A 17,500-nucleotide genomic window follows, 5' to 3' on the forward strand; every position below is an offset into this window, starting at 1 on the left:
ACCCCACACCCAGTGTCCTCATACAACTGTTGTCTATCGTATTTACGTGCATGATGTATCAACAACATGATGAACTTTATTATGTATTTATTTTCCAGGCACATTTTCTTCATTCCACCCTGATGATCAACTATAAACAATTTGTTACAGTAGCCTTACAGTATAAAAACCCAAATAGGCGTGCCCTAATAGAGCTCAACCAATGACCGAGAAGTACCGCAAGACCCAGTGACAGACTGGCCCCGTCGTCCAATCAAATCCATCCCAGCCTGGATTGACATAACGGCTCGGCCAATCGGGTGCTAATTCCTGGTTCCAACTGTCCAATCGCGGTCAGCTATTTCGCCGAATGGGGCGGTGGTGGTGTTTCCAGGCGGCTTTTGGGCGCTACGGAGAGACTTTAGTGTCTGCATGTAGTTGAGTGACTGTGGAAGGACGGCGGGACCCGTCAGGGAGGGGTGGAAGCGGTTATAAGGTTGTTATTGTAGGATAGTAACGCTAGTAAGTCACAGCCCTGGGTTGTGTGCTGTGTGTTTTTCAAGACGAGGGGGGGAGAGAGAGAGAGGGAGAGGGAGAGAGAGAGAGGGGGAGAGAGAGACAGAGGGAATCACGACGTTTGTTCGGGTTGTTGTCTAAAACCGGAGACAATAGAGGAACACGGGGCGATCGCAGGGGTGTTGAAATGACGCTCTGCTGGGAGGAGGAATCTTGAGCTATTTATTTATTTATTTGTCCTCTTTTTTTTGTGTGGACACTTTTTGGGGAGTGGATTCCTGTTCTGGAGGAGATTTAAAGCCGCAGGATTAGCGGGGACAGAGACAGGATGGACCAGGCGAACATCCTGAGAAAGTTGATCCAGGGGGTCCAGGCCATGGGCACGGGGGACCAGAGGGGAGAGGACACCTTCGGCACAGACTTTATGGTGAGAACAGAACAGAACAGACAAGACAGACAACCTCATTCTCTCTCTTTCTCTCATTCTCTCTCTCTTTCTCTCATTCTCTCAAACACCCCGGGGCCAATACATGAGCATTTTCCGGTTCTTCTTAAACAAATATATTGTCGGTGTGTTTTGTACGGATCCCCAACGCGCTGCTCCTCCGGGGCTTTGGGGTTTCCAGTCCGTCGGTGATGTGCGTCCCCGCGTCCGTCTCCCAGTGTGAACGCTCCCTGCTACGGAGGCGGAGGAGGGACATTTCTCCTGCCAGCCTCCACACACTCCCGTCTCCGGGCTTCAGATGCGGCCTAGTACAGCTGTGCTCCGACCTACTCGCTCCGTACATAGCTTCAAAACCAGGCGATGTTTTAGTCGATTTTGACACACACACACACACACACATACACACACACGCACACACACACACACACACACACACACACACACACACACACACACACACACACACACACACACACACACACACACACACACACCTCATGTAACCGGACAGTCATGAGATGGGTCTCTCTCTCTCTCTCTCTCTCTCTCTCTCTCTCTCTCTCTCTCTCTCTCTCTCCAGTTTTGCTCTCTAACGTCTAACCCGTGTTGATATTATCAAACATTAACACACCACGTTGTACCTGTGTTGACTAATGGTCGTTATTGATACAGCCAGAGAGCTATCTATCTGTGTGTGTAAACCTGCTCTGTGGCTAACAGGCTAGGAGGGGCTATTCCATTTGATGAGTGAACATGTCATGACGTTTTTTCTGTAGAGATTCAGTGGATATGTTGCTTTATCTACCTGGAAGCTGTTCCGATATTTAGATGAGTCATTTTATTAGACAATTTAGAGCCCAGGACAACCAAATAGACACAGCAGTCAGCTAACAGGGTGGCTAACTTTCCCCCTCTCTGCACATCCACACACATACTACACACATACTACACGCACACACACACACACACACACACACACACACACACACACACACACACACACACACACACACACACTCCCCACTACAAGTTGTAGTGTAGTGCTCGCTACACAACTAGGATATGTCTTTGTTCAATGTTCATCAAATCGAAGTGGCTGAATGTGTGTGTGTGTGTGTGTGTGTCTGAATATTTGTGTTATTTCTGTAAACCGTGTACAATGTCAGATATTACAGCAGGGTTGTTAGTGTGTGTGTGTGTGTGTGTGTGTGTGTGTGTGTGTGTGTGTGTGTGTGTGTGTGAGTGAGTCAGTCAGTCAGTCAGGCTACAGGACAGACAGAGCTGGTGTGTGATGACTCGCTCTGCTGGAACGGGGTAGTCTGCGGATGTTGCGCAAGAACCAGGGGCGTTGGAACCTCTGGACAGGAAGTGCTTTATGGATTTGGGATATGGAAGCAATAGAAGACACACACATACACACTCACACACTGAACGTTCCTTTTAGGTCGTAATAATAAGTGGCAACATTGTATGGATTTGAAGTGCAAATGTTATAGATATAGTTATAGTAGATATATATGTAGTTATAGTTTTTTCTATTACTGTTACAACAGTATGATACACTCTAACCGGGCCACGGTTCAGTACGGTTGCTATCTGTGGCCCAAATGTAATCTCGGGCCACTCAGAACATCCAGAACATCCCATAATAGCTCTGTCATGTTCCGTCCAGTGTTCTGCTGACTGAGCGACTGAGTGAGTGTCATCATTGAGTGATTGTGTCCCAAAGGTATCCCACCTCCCCCTCTCCCTCTCTCCCCACCTCCCCTCTCTCCCACCTCCTACCTCCCCTCTCTCCCCTCTTCTCTCTCCTCTCTCCTCTCTCCCCTTTCCCCTCCCCCTCTCTCCCCTCTCCTCTTTCCTCTCCCCCACCTCCCCTCTCCCCCTCTCCCCCACTGGAAGCTCATGGAGTGTGTGAGTTCTGGTCTGTATTGATGCACTAATGCCCCTGAACAGAGGGACACCCCACGGGAACATACACACACGCACGCACACACACACACATTCAACAGGAACTCTCACATACACACACCATGGGAACTCTCTCTCTCACACACACACTGCGGGAACGCTCTCTCTCTCTCTCTCTCTCTCTCTCTCTCGCTCTCTCTGTCACACACACACACACACACACACACACACACACACACACACACATACAACGGGAGCTCAGCCACCACATTCAAATGGGATGCTAATCAATACTAATAGTGGCTTCGACTATCTGCCAGAGGGGGGCTGATACAGGGGGGTGGGGGGGAGAGGCAGGGGGGAGGGGGGCTGAGTCAGGGGGGTGGGGGGGGAGAGGCAGGGGGAGGGCAGCAAGAGGGAGGGCAGTAGAGGGCAGGGGGGAGGGCAGGGGGGAGGGGGGCTGAGACAGGGGGGTGGGGGGGGAGAGGCAGGAGGGAGGGCAGCAGGGGGGGGGGGCAGTAGGAGGACAGGGGGAGGGCAGGGGGGAGGGCAGGGCAGTAGAGGGCAATCATGTTAGACCCTACAAGTTTACATGTTTGTCTGTCTCTCAGGTTTCAAGTTTATTCTTACGTCACATTACACAAGTGTAAGAGAGTAAAATTCTTAGGCTTCGGTTCCTGACATTGCAGCACAAGACATAAAGCAATAATAGGCATAATACAAGATAAAAAGTGACAATAGTACAGGTAAGATAGGATACACTAGTGGTGCAACTAGTTATAGCCTAATAGATAGTTCAGTAGTAAAGTGGCTATGAGTTTAAGGTTAGGTAGTCTGTGTACATGGGGTGTGCTTGGGGATGATAGTCATTTGTCTACAGTGGGCTTGTTCATGAGGCTGATGGCCTGGGAGAAGTAGCTGTTGGTTAGCCTCTGAGTTTTGGCCCTGAGGCTCCGGAAGAGGCCTCGCCTTTTGGACGGCAACGGTTCGAACAGACTGTGGTTGGGGTGGCTGGGGTCTAACAGACTGTGGTTGGGGTGGCTGGGGTCTAACAGACTGGTTGGGGTGGCTGGGGTCTAACAGACTGTGGTTGGGGTGGCTGGGGACTAACAGACTGTGGTTGGGGTGGCTGGGGACTCACAGACTGTGGTTGGGGTGGCTGGGGACTCACAGACTGTGGTTGGGGTGGCTGGGGACTAAAGCCCAGTTTACGCTCCTGCGTAAAATCGACGGTGTAGGCTACGGCGTAGATTAACGCGCACCTCTCCAAAAATGTAAGTACGCATCAGTTTCTACGCAACCGTAAGCTCTGTGATTGGTCCGCTTGGTAGCACATGATTCCGACAAGATTCCGACTCTCGTCGGCCAAAATGCGGAAGCCATGACAGAAATGTCATTTACTTTTTCTGTAATTACTTATTAATAAAGATTTGAAAATGTATGATAACCATCTTATTATCTTAGTTTACTGTCATTTCAATGCATTATAGATAGAGATGCTCCGATCAGGGTTTTTGGTGCCGATCACTGATCACCGATCACTGGAATCAGTGATCTGCCGATCCGATATCACCGATCACCGATCACAGCGTCGAAAATGGCAATTGAAGCATTCTATTTATTGTGTAGCATTATTTATGTTTTTAATTATTCTTAACACCATTGACATTGTATATTAAGTATTCAAATGAAATTAGGAGATGAGAAAGTATCATGAATTGACAACCATCTGTTTTATCAGGGTTTCCGCGGATCCGTAAAAAGTCTTAAAAAGTCTTAAATTCATGTATCTAAAATTAAGGCCTTAAAATGTCTTAAATTCATTACAAATGTCTTAAACTGGTCTTAAATACTTTACCCAAACGTCTTAAAATTGTCGGGGCAGGACTATTTAATTTTACTTTTTCTCGCGGCATTTTTCTATTGAGCAAACGTTTAATTTCATTGAGTAGCGCGCAGACTCCTCCGCCTTGCGTTCCTTTGGTTATAGTCAGCTGCAGTGCTTGCTACCTAGCATTAGCCAGTCTGCGAGATGGGGAAGTGCAAGTTCAACGAGAGGTGGCTTGACGACAGAAGATTTTGCGATTGGCTTAAGTCCACCGGCTACCCAGAAGAAGCAAGATGCACTGTGTGTAGGAAAACATTCAAACTCGGCACCATGGGCATTAAGGCGGTTGAGAGCCACCTGCAAAGCGAGAGGCATAAAACGGCTGCTAAGGGCCAACAGCAGACGCCAGGAATCTCTCAGTTCTGCGTGTCTGCCCCGGGCTCAGCGCCCCAGACAACGGCTGCCGCTGCTAGCAGCACTGCTAGCGATCTCAGAGCAACGTTTGGTGGAACACCTACACTGAAATCGGAGATTGTGTGGGTTCTCAATACAGTGGTAAAGCACCAGTCCTACTCCTCCAACGAGGGGATTGGAGATATCTTTCGGATTATGTTTCCCGACTCCCAAATCGCCACTACATTTGCTTGTGGAAAGGACAAGGCGTCATACATAATACGTTTCGGATTAGCTCCTTACGTCAGAAACGAGCTGATCGCGAATGTGAACGAGTCAGTTTTTGTTCTAATGTTTGACGAGAGTTTGAATCATGCCACAAAAAACAAGCAACTCGACGTGCACATGCGGTATTGGGTCGGCGATCAAGTGGAGTCGCGTTACCTGGGCTCGCAGTTCATGGGACCGCTAAAGCTCAAGATTTACTGCAACACTTCAAGGTAAGTGCATTTTGTCAATGACAAAGTATTAGCTTTACATTAATTTTGGCAGATACTGGCAATGTCATGTAGATTCAGTATAATAGTAGGCGTACCATAGGGAATGATGCGGTGTAGTCTAGTCATTTCCACGTTATAGAGAGCCACAGAGAGGGAGAGGGGACGCGGGAGCGGGCGGGGGGATGGTGGGGAGAGAGAGTATCTAAGGGCGTAGGGAGAGGGAGTAGATGGATGAGTTATAGTTTGTTAACTGAGGATGTGTGCAGACAGAATGTTAAAGTACATTGAACCATTGGCAATCATGCTATTATTATTGTTATTATAATCATCATTATCATCATCATTTATTATTATTGTTATTATTCTCATCATATTCATGTCATTCTCAGGAGTGTGTGGAGAGACTGAACCTGAGGAACATGGTGTCCATCTCCATGGATGGACCCAATGTTAACTGGAAGTTTCTGGAGCTTCTACAGCAAGAGCATGCTGAGCAGTATGGTGGTGCCCAGCTGGTTGTTGTGGGTAGCTGTGGGCTCCATACCCTACACAACGCATTCAAGTGTGGATTCTCCATGTGGCAACTGGAGAAGGTAAGATGATTATAACTATGAGAAGTAATCTTTCATTTGTCCCACAAGGCAAATTGGAATATTACAGCAAGTGGACACTTGACAGGATTTAAAGAGAGCATGAATTTACAGATGTTTCATACTATTAACTCCTAAGTTCTTTTTCTAAGGGTTTATGCAATCAAAAGTGTCTGCACACATTATGTGTACAGTTCAGTCATTCTGTCAGTTTAGTTCTGGTATGTGTCTGTGTGTGTGTGGTCTACTGGGGAGCGCTGCTGGTTGAGCAGTCTGAAGGCCCTTGCACACCAACGCGTTTTTTACGCGCGTTTTTTACGTCCGTTAAAAAAATTAATTAGAACTCATGTTGTGTCAACCACGCTTGCACACCAATCCGTAATTATTCGTCCGTCAAAAAAAAAAACGCAACAGGTTCGATTTTCTGCGTTTTCGCGTCCGTCAAAAGCGTTTTGAGAGTAGTTTTTTATTTTTTACTCTGGCCAACTCTGGCCACCGTACGAATGTACACTGAGGTAAACAGTGAGAGACATCTCTGAGGTAAATAGTGAGAGACACACATCTCTGAGGTAAATAGTGAGAGACACACATCTCTGAGGTAAATAGTGAGAGACACACATCTCTGAGGTAAACCTGGAAACGATCTGGATAATTCCTCAGATATTTTATTAGCAGTTGAAACTCCCCTTGCTGCCGACGAGTTCTGAGGATGGGGTGGATCCAATATTTCCTTTTCCTTTTCCTATTTTCAAGAAGTGAGAGGAGCACAAAATCATCCTCACTGCTTGAAGACTCCATGTTGCGTATTGCGAAAGGGTTAGGAGAGGAGAGGAGAGTAGGAGTGTCAACAGACCCTGAAAGTTCGCAACGTAAAAAAACGCAACGGACTCCGCAACGGACCGGTGTGCAAGGTCTCTGTGCGCAACGTTTTTTTTCGGATGACGGATTAAAAATACGCAGGCGTAAACGCACGCATTGGTGTGCAAAGGCCTTGATAGGGCAGTGAGGAAGGACCTGCAGTATTGCTCCCTTACACACTTTGTGTCATTCCCCATGAGAGATGATGGCTAATTCAGCATTCTCCTCTCTCCCACCAAGGTGTTGAGAGCAATGCACTTTGTTTTCCACAATACACCAGCGAGGAGGGATGACTTCATTGCCCTCACCAAATCCTCAGTCTTCCCATTACCATTCTGTGGCCATCGGTGGATTGAGAACCTGCCAGTTGTGGAGAGGGCTATAGAGGTAATTAAAATCTTGATTTATATAGCACCTTTCTAAACAAAGTTACAAGGTGCTGCACAATGTATGATAAAATAGACATGCATGATAAAATAATACATACACATGGTGGAATTAAAGGTATGGCCATCACTGGTGAAGTATGTGGATGCAGTGAAGACAAAAAAGTTGCCAAACCCTGGGACTAGGGATGCTCCGATTTATCGGCCACCGATTTAAATCGGCCGATTTCACTCCAAATGACTCGATCGGTGATCGGCAAAAATGGCAGATCGCAAAAAACGATTTTTTTTTTTTTTTTTTTCCTGGGGAAGACAGATAACTGAACAGAAAACATAGGAGGACGTAACAGTATGTAAACCATGAAGGCCACGTTTATGATGTCTTTTATACAGCCATATCGACTGACTTGGGCTTCAGGCCCTAACTGGGTGATAGGCCAGACCTTTACTATGCCATAAAAATGGGTCTGCGTTTGCTTGGTGCCTAATGGATCAAAACTTTTGTCTAAAAAGCAAAAAATATGTAGGCTATCCAGTCAGTAGGCCTACAGTTATGTATTTAAAAAAAAATCGGTATCGGTATCGGTTGATCTTGAGGAAAAAAATCGGTGATCGGTATCGGCCCCAAAAATCCAGATCGGAGCATCCCTACCTGGGACAGCGTCATTTGACACCATCGAAGCAGCCCAGCGAGATCCGCTCATCTTGCCCAAGCTACAGTTCTTCATGGCCATCTCAAGGACCTTCACTCCCTTTCTCACAAAGTACCAGACTGACACACCAGTCATGCCATTCCTTGGCAAAGATTTGGGTGACTTGTCCAAGGTAATCAAATTAATAATGAACAATCAACAACAAAAGCAAAACAAGTTGAGTGTGTGTGGGCATGCTGAATGTGTGTGTGAGCAGGGAGAAATGGCAGATGCTACTGGGTGGCTTGATTAATTAAACTCGTCCTTAGTCAATACATAAAATTACTGAAAGATTATGTTTTGGCTAAGTAAAGGTTACTTATCATACTGTTATTGATATATTGCATATGTGATATGATATTATTTTAAATAACTATATAGAAATGCATTTCATGGTTAATGTGGTTATCAAAGGTACTTGCTTTACAATCATCATGCATTTTCTTGTTACCCTTTCAGAGTGTGCTGAGGCGTTTCGTCAAGAGGGAGCATCTCAATGACATCACTCCACTGCAGCTGGTCAGGCTGGATGTCGCTGATCAGAAGAGCTGGGTCAACCCGAAGGAAGCCGACATAGGCCTGGGTGCTGAGGCAGCCCTCAAGGTAATTTAGATGTATTACTTAACTTTATATCAAATGATGGTCCATATACAGGCAGGAGAGAATACTGTGTTAGGCCATTCAGTTGTATTTAAAACACATTACCCATCTGTCAGGACCTCCAGAGAAAGGGCACCGTAGGGGAGCTCACTGCCCTAGAGTTTAGGAGGGACTGCATGACGGGTATGTCAAATATCCTAAAGAAAGTCCAGGACAGGAGCCCCCTGAAGTACCCCATCGTGAGACAGATGGCATGTCTGGACCCCACAGTCATGTACGCCGACCCAGACTGGTGCCAGGGAAGAATGAAAAGTCTAGTGCAGAAGTTACTGCAAGACAAGCAGTTGTCTGGAGGTGTCTCTGCTGGTATGAATAGTTAATAGAAAAGCTGGAAATGTTGTCCCTGATTATTAGCCAATGGACAATTGGACATAAGCCTGTCTGCTAATCAGGATTAATCATGTAAATAATATTTCACATATTTCCTTTCATCTGTTTTGTTATAGGTGATGTGATTATCCAACAGTTTGGGAACTTCCTGTCTGTTGAGGCTAAAAACGAGCACTTCCTGTCCTTCCGGCCCATGGAAACCAGGCTTGACGTGTTCCTGCATGGCTACCTCAGCCAACCCTACCCTGAGCTCTGGGGTTTCTGTCAGAAGCTTCTTCTCCTATCCCATGGGCAGGCGACAGTCGAGAGAGGCTTCTCCATTAACAAGGAGGTGGAGACCGTTAACATTCAGGAGGACACTGTCATTGCCCAGAGACTGGTCTGTGACTATGTTGCAGTTTGTGGGGGGGTTGCCAATGTCCCTCTCACCAAGGAGCTGCTAACTTCGGTGGGATCAGCAAGGTCAAAGTACAGAGAACACCTAGACCTGGAGAAGAGGAAGAGGCAAAGCGCTGCACAAGGGCAGAAAAGAAAAGCAGCAGAAGAGCACATCATCGAGCTGAAAAGGAAGAAGCAAACTCTTCTAGAGGTATCTGATTCTCTGGAGAAGGATGCAGACAAGTTTGCTGAGCAAGCTGAGGGGAAGTCCGGCACCTTGATGGCTCAGCTCATCACAAAGTCTAACGTCCTCAGTAGGGGTGTAACGGATCACGGAAATTCCGTGATCCGTTCGGATCGCCCTCCACGGTTCGGAACGCATGTGTACCGCGGATCAATTGCTAAATGTTAACAAGTAATAATATTACTTAATATCTTACTTAATATCTCTTGTAAATCACAATGTAGAGTTGCCATGAAAAGGTAGACGCGACAGTTGCGGGCTTTATTTCACTCTAAAGCGCAATGATAGGTTGATAATGCGAAAGAAAAAGAATCCGTTGTTTGCTCGCTACACGTGAAGCTGGGAATCCACAACAACAAGGCTGCGTTCGTAAATCCGCTCTGGAATCTGATCAGCGTTCAAGGAACGCCTCTTGTCCAATCAAATTACTTGGTCCCTTTATGACGTCGGACCCAGTGTGCGCTCCGGCGCTCTCAAAGCAAATTTACGAACGCGGCCCAAGTGTATCATGTTACGTTGTTCGGCGGAGAAGAACTCAATGCCTCCCTCGTCATTTAAATCCCATGTATGGGAGCACTTTGGCTTCTCTGTCAACTATGACGGGAGGCACGAAAAAGGTAGCTCGACAACTTCTGATAATGTAGGCATTTTTTTCATACCATGTTCAAAATAAGGGTTCACTTGATTATTTAGTTAAAAGTGGCATAAGACATGTTTATTCATCTGCTTTAAAGAGCCCAGTGATTCACTGCTGCAACCAGGCGCCTCCTCCCTCTCTCCTATCATTTAAATTGAGTGTATTTCAGTATAATTATGTAATGTTTGAGTGTAGAATATGTTATATATATATTATATATATATGTATATATATATGTATGTATATATATATATATATTACCAGTTTTGACATCTTGAATGTTGTTGGTTTTTGTCACATAGTAAAAGTGGTGTTTTTACAGAATTCAAGGAAAAAGCAGTTTTTATAAAAACAAAAATGTTTTGTGTTGATCCGAAAAATGATCCGATCCGTGACTCAAAAACCGTGACACGATCCGATCCGTGAGTTAGGTGATCCGTTACACCCCTAGTCCTCAGGAAGAGATACAAAGAAAAAATGTGTGATTTGAAAAAAATAGAGGCAGAACTGGAGAGTAAGGCCACAGAATTGAGGCTCATGCCGTGAGTGTGTTAAGTAGATGGGGTTTTTTTGTTAGATGTTTCCGACCAACTAATTGCACTTTTAATTTAATTAAGTTATTGAACCAGAGCTTTTATGTTCAATAAACAAAACAAGTAAACTTGAATGAGTCTCATTGATTGACATGCTATGCTTGTATTGTAGTACAGTGGAATCCCCTAACCATCGCATATATATATTTTTTCGGTCTTAAATTCCATTTAAAGTGGCATTAAAAAGGTCTTAAAAAGTCTTAAATTGAACTTGCTGAAACCTGCAGAAACCCTGTTTATTGAATTCACAACCACCTGTAGCTTACTTCAGGAAAAACAAATAAAATGTGAAAATAAAAATCATAATAAATAAAATGTGAAAATAAAAATCATAATAAATAAAATGTACACTGTCACATCAAATGTGCAACATTCCACTCGAATGAGAGGAACTAGAGGCTCTTAGATAACTTGGAGCTTATACTGTAGCTTTCCTGAGGAACAATAAACATACCCAAACTAAACTGCAACATAAACAGGCTATAGCCAAATATAAAATACTGTTTCAAGTCAGTCAGTTTCAAGTCTAGGCTCCCGATGTACGTGTAGACAGTTTGATATAAGTCCGGCAGGCAAACATCAGTGAAATATTTTCGCCCCAGCAGCGTATAGCGTGGATCCAGGCAGGAAACAAGGCGTTTGAACCCGGCGTCTTCCACAACAGACAGGGGCTGCTGATCAAGGCATATGAATTCTATTACTTTCGCATTTATTTCCTTTCGTTTCTTGTTGTCGTTGCCGTATGGTTGCTGTCGTTTCAATGTCTCTGTAACAGTTAGCTGAGTGAGTGGCGTCGAACGTTCTTTCGACGACTCTTTCTCTCTGGCCTTAGCGCTCGGCAATTTATCAAACTCGTTAAATTCCTTGGTGTGACAAGCCTTCAAATGCTGTATGATATTCGAGGTATTGAAAGTCCTTGCGTGCGTTCCTCCGGTATTTCTTTTGAGCAGGCATTACAAACTGCATATTTGTTGTCTCTTTCCGACACTGTGTAATATTGCCAGACTGGCGACGCCATTTCTCTATGTAAACTGATCGGCCGTGTTTGATCGGCCGTTTTGAGAACTCCGATCAAAACCGATCAAGGGCATATCGGCCGATAATGATCGGCGCCGATCAGATCGGAGCATCTCTAATTATAGACATTTTCTTTACAACAAGCATAACAAAAATAAGTTTTTTGATCGCTATTATGCCGCTATGAGTACACCGACCGTCGGCATTGTCAGAATGATAGCTAACCGGAAGAGGCACAGCACAGGGGCATAGAAAACACACTGCCACCTAGCGATGTGACGGTGTAATTGCAGAGCGACCTACGTAGAAGTGTAAAGTGCGAGACCCCTTACGTAGGCTACAGCGTAGACGCGCGTAAATTCGACGCAGAAGCTTAAATCGGCAACAGACTGTGGTTGGGGTGGCTGGGATCTTTGATGATCCTCCGGGCTTTGCTGACACACCGTTTGTTGTGTATATCCTGAATGGAGGGAAGCTCACATCCACTGATGCGCTTGGCTGTCCGCACCACCCTCTGTAGCGCTCTGCAGTTGAACATCTAGTGTCTCTAGAAATATGGGTGCTTTTACGTCACACACACACACACACACAGGAAGACATGGGTGGCAGCTGCTGTACAATGTTGCTTTGTGAGGTTAGACTGGCCTGGCCAACGGGCTCCTAGAGAGGGTGATTCCCTTCAGGGTGGAGTGTGAATGTAGCTGTGTGTCCTGTGTGTGTGCAGTGTTTCCTCGAGGAATTTTTACCATGGTGGCGGGTAGTGCTGACCGCGATTTTTTCGCGTGCACGCACATGAAACGCGCACGCGCGCTCAAAACAACGACGTAATTTCAGCCAAAACTCGAGGATGGCCCAAAAAAATAAAATGTTTTCCTGTACTTCTCTCTTATTGTCTGTGTCTGCATGTTTTTCCAGCATGTAATTCCGTTGTCAATAAAAAAATCGTCTCCCCTTCTTTTCATTATCATTATGGAGGCTTTATGGTTGTTGTAACTATTATTATTTTAATGATACAAAAAAATGCTGCTCCACTCTTCTCTCCTGCTCCAGGCTTTTTTAAAAGGCAATTTTAGCAGATTCAAAACACGAAATTCTGTGCTCACTACCTTTTCCAGTTGAACATAAACTAAACTTTTTTTAAAAACATTTTAAATGCTGCTATTGTTTGCGAAGTTACAAGATCGTTAAGGGCTCTGCACACAGCGTGCGATTTCTGTTGCGCGTCGCCATCAACGTTCCATTTTGAAGTTTGAATGGAAGTCTATGAGAACATACAACAGAAATTGCATCGCACGCTGTGTGCAGAGCCCTTTAGCCCGCAGCGCAGAGCGCACAATGTATACGAGTTGACTCGCTGGAACGAGACAGGCCGCAAGACCACCACACACGTGCCATATCATACAGTCTCATCATAATTATTACATCGTATTTATCATCATATTTTTCACTATGTGTGGTTACCTGACCGTCTTCCTCATCTTCTGGTACTTTTCGTTTGAAATACTTTAACAAACTCATCTGAAAATGGAACCAGGAATTTATGAACACATAGCTAGCTAACATTGCTAGCTAACATTTCTGGCAATTACTTTAAGTAGTTCTAAGGTAGCGGAAACATAATTGTTTCACAAAATAGCCTGATTTAGTTGACCATGAACATCAGACTACATTACGAATGTTCATTTAAAATACTTGTATACTGAGCACTGGTATAAGAACACGAACCATAGAATGCAATAACCCACCGTCGTGCTGATGCAGTGTTGCTAATCAATCTGTAATGGATTGTAACACCTGAAGTAGTTTGTAGACTAGACGCAGCCTACCTAGATGTATTCGACCAATCACAAAACAGTTTTGCAAGCGCGTCGCTTCGCGCTTGTGGGTGTGTCTAGCGCTGTGAAGGTCTGAAAAGCGGCCTAAATCTTTTTTTTTTTTTTGGTTGAGAAATCTGCATGGTGGCGGAGGAAATTCCATCGTGGCGGACCGCCACGATGAAATGCATGTAGAGGAAACACTGGTGTGTATGTGGGTGTGTGTGTACGTGGGTGTGTGTGTGTAGGTGGGTGTGTGTACGTGGGTGTGTGTGTACGTGGGTGTGTGTGTACGTGTGTGTGTGTGTACGTGTGTACGTGTGTGTGTGTGTGTGTGAGCCTCCTAAGCATCATCATACGATTCATCCTATCATGCGAGTGAGGGCCTGTGTGTTGCCAGTCAGGTACAGGCCATGTCCAGCCTGAACAGGAGCTGTTGTGTGTCACAGCGCACACTCTCGACCTGTTGTACAGTACTAGACTTCAGGTTGGGTGTTTGCCAATCTGGCATCACTGCTTGGTGTCATCGTTTCAATCTGGCAACTCTTGATTGTAGCTTTGACAGATTGTATCCCTGCAGGTCAGCAGGGGAGAGGGGGACACTAGTTGAATGTTTAGTTGTGTCTGTGGAGGACAGATGTCTAGTATTCAATAGGGGTGTAACGATACATCGATTCACATCGATGCATCGATTCATTGACTAACGATCTGATTACATCGATGCAATGTAAAAATATCGATCTATATCGTCATCTTATGCGCGCAGAGAGAGAGAGAGACTTGAAAAAGATACGAATGTTTTTCATTTTTGATGAGAGACAGTAAGTCTATCCCTTTTAATATATATTTTGGAACATCTCTCTGAACCAGGGACGTTAACATACTCGCGTTCGCAATGTGTGACTCGCATTCACCGTGTGTGACTGTCGACTGGCTCGGCTCCACTTCTCGGCTCCTCCTCCTCTCGCGTTCGGCAATCTCCGGTGATCTTCGGAAATGTTCGGCTTGTGTGAGTGCGTCTAATGAGAGTGCGTCTAACGGGAGTCTAATGGGCGAATACATTGACCGTTTTGGACACCAAAGATATTTTTTAACATCTACTCTTCGAGGCGAATCCAGTCAGACCAATATCAGACCTGCTGGACGTGTGTGACACGTGTGTGGACGTGTGTGTTTGTGTGTGTGTGTGTGTGCGTGTGTGACTGGATGTCTCTCTGAACCTGTGTGTGTGTGTGTGTGTGTGTGTGTGTGTGTGTGTTAATGAGCTGTATGTTAATTACCACTTATTACAATTGATAATTGTGTTAGATTGGCATATGATATCGCGTTATATCGATCATATCGTCATATCGATCTTGAATCGAATCGAATCGAAATCGTATCGTGACTGACATTGTGATATCGTCAAACATTGTATCGTCATACAAACAAATCGATATAATATCGTATCGTGATGAAGCTGGTGATTTACACCCCTAGTATTCAACCACTGAGGTTGGACCCCTCCCCCTCAGACCAGCCCCCCCCCCCCACACACAATTCATGTGATGTCTCTGGGGGTCCGGGGGCCACAGGCCTCCATATCTGGCTCACACACTGTACCTGAGGCTGTGGTTTCAGCAGGCCAGCACACGCATGCAGTCATACACACACACACACACATACACACACACACACACACCAAACACTCACACAAACACATGCTTGTACGCACGGACACTCTCGCTTTCTGTGTGTACGGGTACTGTGTGTGCGTGTGCATGTGCATGTGTGCGTGTGTGTGTGTGAGAGCCCTGGGCTAAAAGAGGCCCCATTCACTGCTGCTGCTGCTGTTGTGTTGTTTTCTTTTTACATGGACCTGGCTAATGCTGCTCTTGTTAATGTGTGTGTGTGTTGTTTCTGTCTTGGCAGTGTGATCCAGGAGCTCTCACACCCTAACTCACAAATTACACGAGACCCCCTCACTTTCTCTCTCTCTCTCTCTCTCTCTCTCTCGCACGCACACACACACACACACACACACACACATCCTCGTGCAGGACCGAGCAAGGAGGAAGCCCCCTGGTGTCACTGGGAATGCTAACTACTCCTCAACAGAGAGGGACACACACACACACACACACACACACAGTAATGCTCTCTCTATGTTTCATGGCCTGTGTGTGTGTGTGTGTGTGTGTGTGTGTGTGTGTGTGTGTGTGTGTGTGTGTGCTGTGCTTGCATGTTAGCAGGAAGTCGGCGGGGGGGGAGCGGTGAGCTCCCTCTTTGATGTGCTTCTGGGTAATCAGCTTGTAGAGGCGGAGCACCACCACCACACACACACACACACACACACACACACACACACACACACACACACACACACACAGAAACATGGTCTAGACAGGGTTCAGACACCGTGGTTCTGTGTGTGTGTGTGTGTGTGTGTGTGTGTGTGTGTGTGTGTGTGTGTGTGTGTATATATATATGTCGAGAGGCATAGCGAGGTACCCCAGCTATGTAATGCTGATGAGAGAAGGTTGACTAGCAGGTCTGCTGGCTGGGTTAGGAGGCTCCTAGCGATGTATATCTACAGTATGTCTGTGTGTATCTAGCATGTTCTAGTCTGTATCTAGTGTGATCTAGTGTGTTCTAGTCTGTGTGTATCTAGTGTAGGGCTGCAACAACGAATCGATAATGAAATTCGTTGGCGACGAATTCCATTATCGATTCGTCGGGTCTTGTTCCATAACAAACCTACTTCCTGTTGACGCACGCCACGCTGTCTTGCCACGGTGTAGGCATCGTGAATCTACCTATGGCCGGAAAGGGCAGAACCTATGACCGGAACCGGAAAAGTGGGAAAATCCGGTACCTACACCGGCGCGGCGTCTACATTTAAATCATGCTACTCAAAAGCCTTGAGCGTGAATCTGTCTGCTGTCTGCTGTCAGGACATGCTAGTGAGTTAGCTAGCAGGGTTAGCTCGCTGCTGCCCGCTAGCTGACTGTCACTACGCTGCTCGTCCAGCTGTAGTCTGCGTAGCTGTGCTGAGAACCAGAGCAGTAACTATGTTTCTATAGAGGAGGGTTACAGCTAACTATGTTTCTATAGAGGAGGGTTACACTAACTATGTTTCTATAGAGGAGGGTTACAGCTAACTTCCTATTGTTTTATTATATACGTCCTGCTGGGCTCAGCCCTTCCATGGTCTCCTGCTCTCCATGCAAATGCGTTAGTGTGAGTTCTGGCGAAGCGTCAGCTAAATGACTGTAATGTAATGCGATAGCCAGTGAGTGTTTGCTCGCATTCATGAATTCAATATTGCATGACAAGTGTATTTAGCTAGCTGGCTAACGTCAGTGGTAGAGCAGAGGTGATAAGCTAAAGGCTAGCTAGTGGTAGCCTACCAAACTACCCGTGAGTTAGAGTGAGGCACTGACTGTAGCCTAGCCTATTGTATGGAGTGAGAGGACACATTGCATTGTTTTGGAGCATATCTGTTATATAAAAACATTAGTGTCTTGTCTGTAGCCTATATTGCACTTTGGGTTACTGACCTTTACATTAAGCAAAGTTATTACCTAAAACAATGCATGTGTTTTATTTGTATAGTATAGTATAGTGGATAGTGTACATAGCCTTTATTTATGTAAACCAGCTCTTTTCCCTTCTTGTTTTTAGTTTTTTTTTTCCTAGCACCAGGAGAGCCCCCCCTCCCAAATTTCGTTGTTTGGTACCTGTACTATA

The 17,500-nt window shown here is 45.6% G+C and overlaps 1 protein-coding gene across 1 annotated transcript in view; it reads left to right on the forward strand.

Moving 5' to 3' along the window:
• Positions 1-823: 823 nt before the first annotated feature.
• Positions 824-17,500, forward strand: part of LOC308164412 (tyrosine-protein phosphatase non-receptor type 12-like) — a gene marked incomplete at both ends in the record, with an annotated part of 55,678 nt that continues 39,001 nt past the window's right edge. The window contains 1 exon segment of the mRNA XM_080538513.1: positions 824-922. Within this exon segment, the coding sequence (XP_080394639.1) occupies positions 824-922 (99 nt within the window).

This window comes from Nansenia antarctica (genome assembly GCF_963989245.1).
Source record: "Nansenia antarctica genome assembly, chromosome: 8".
NCBI lineage: Eukaryota > Metazoa > Chordata > Actinopteri > Argentiniformes > Microstomatidae > Nansenia > Nansenia antarctica.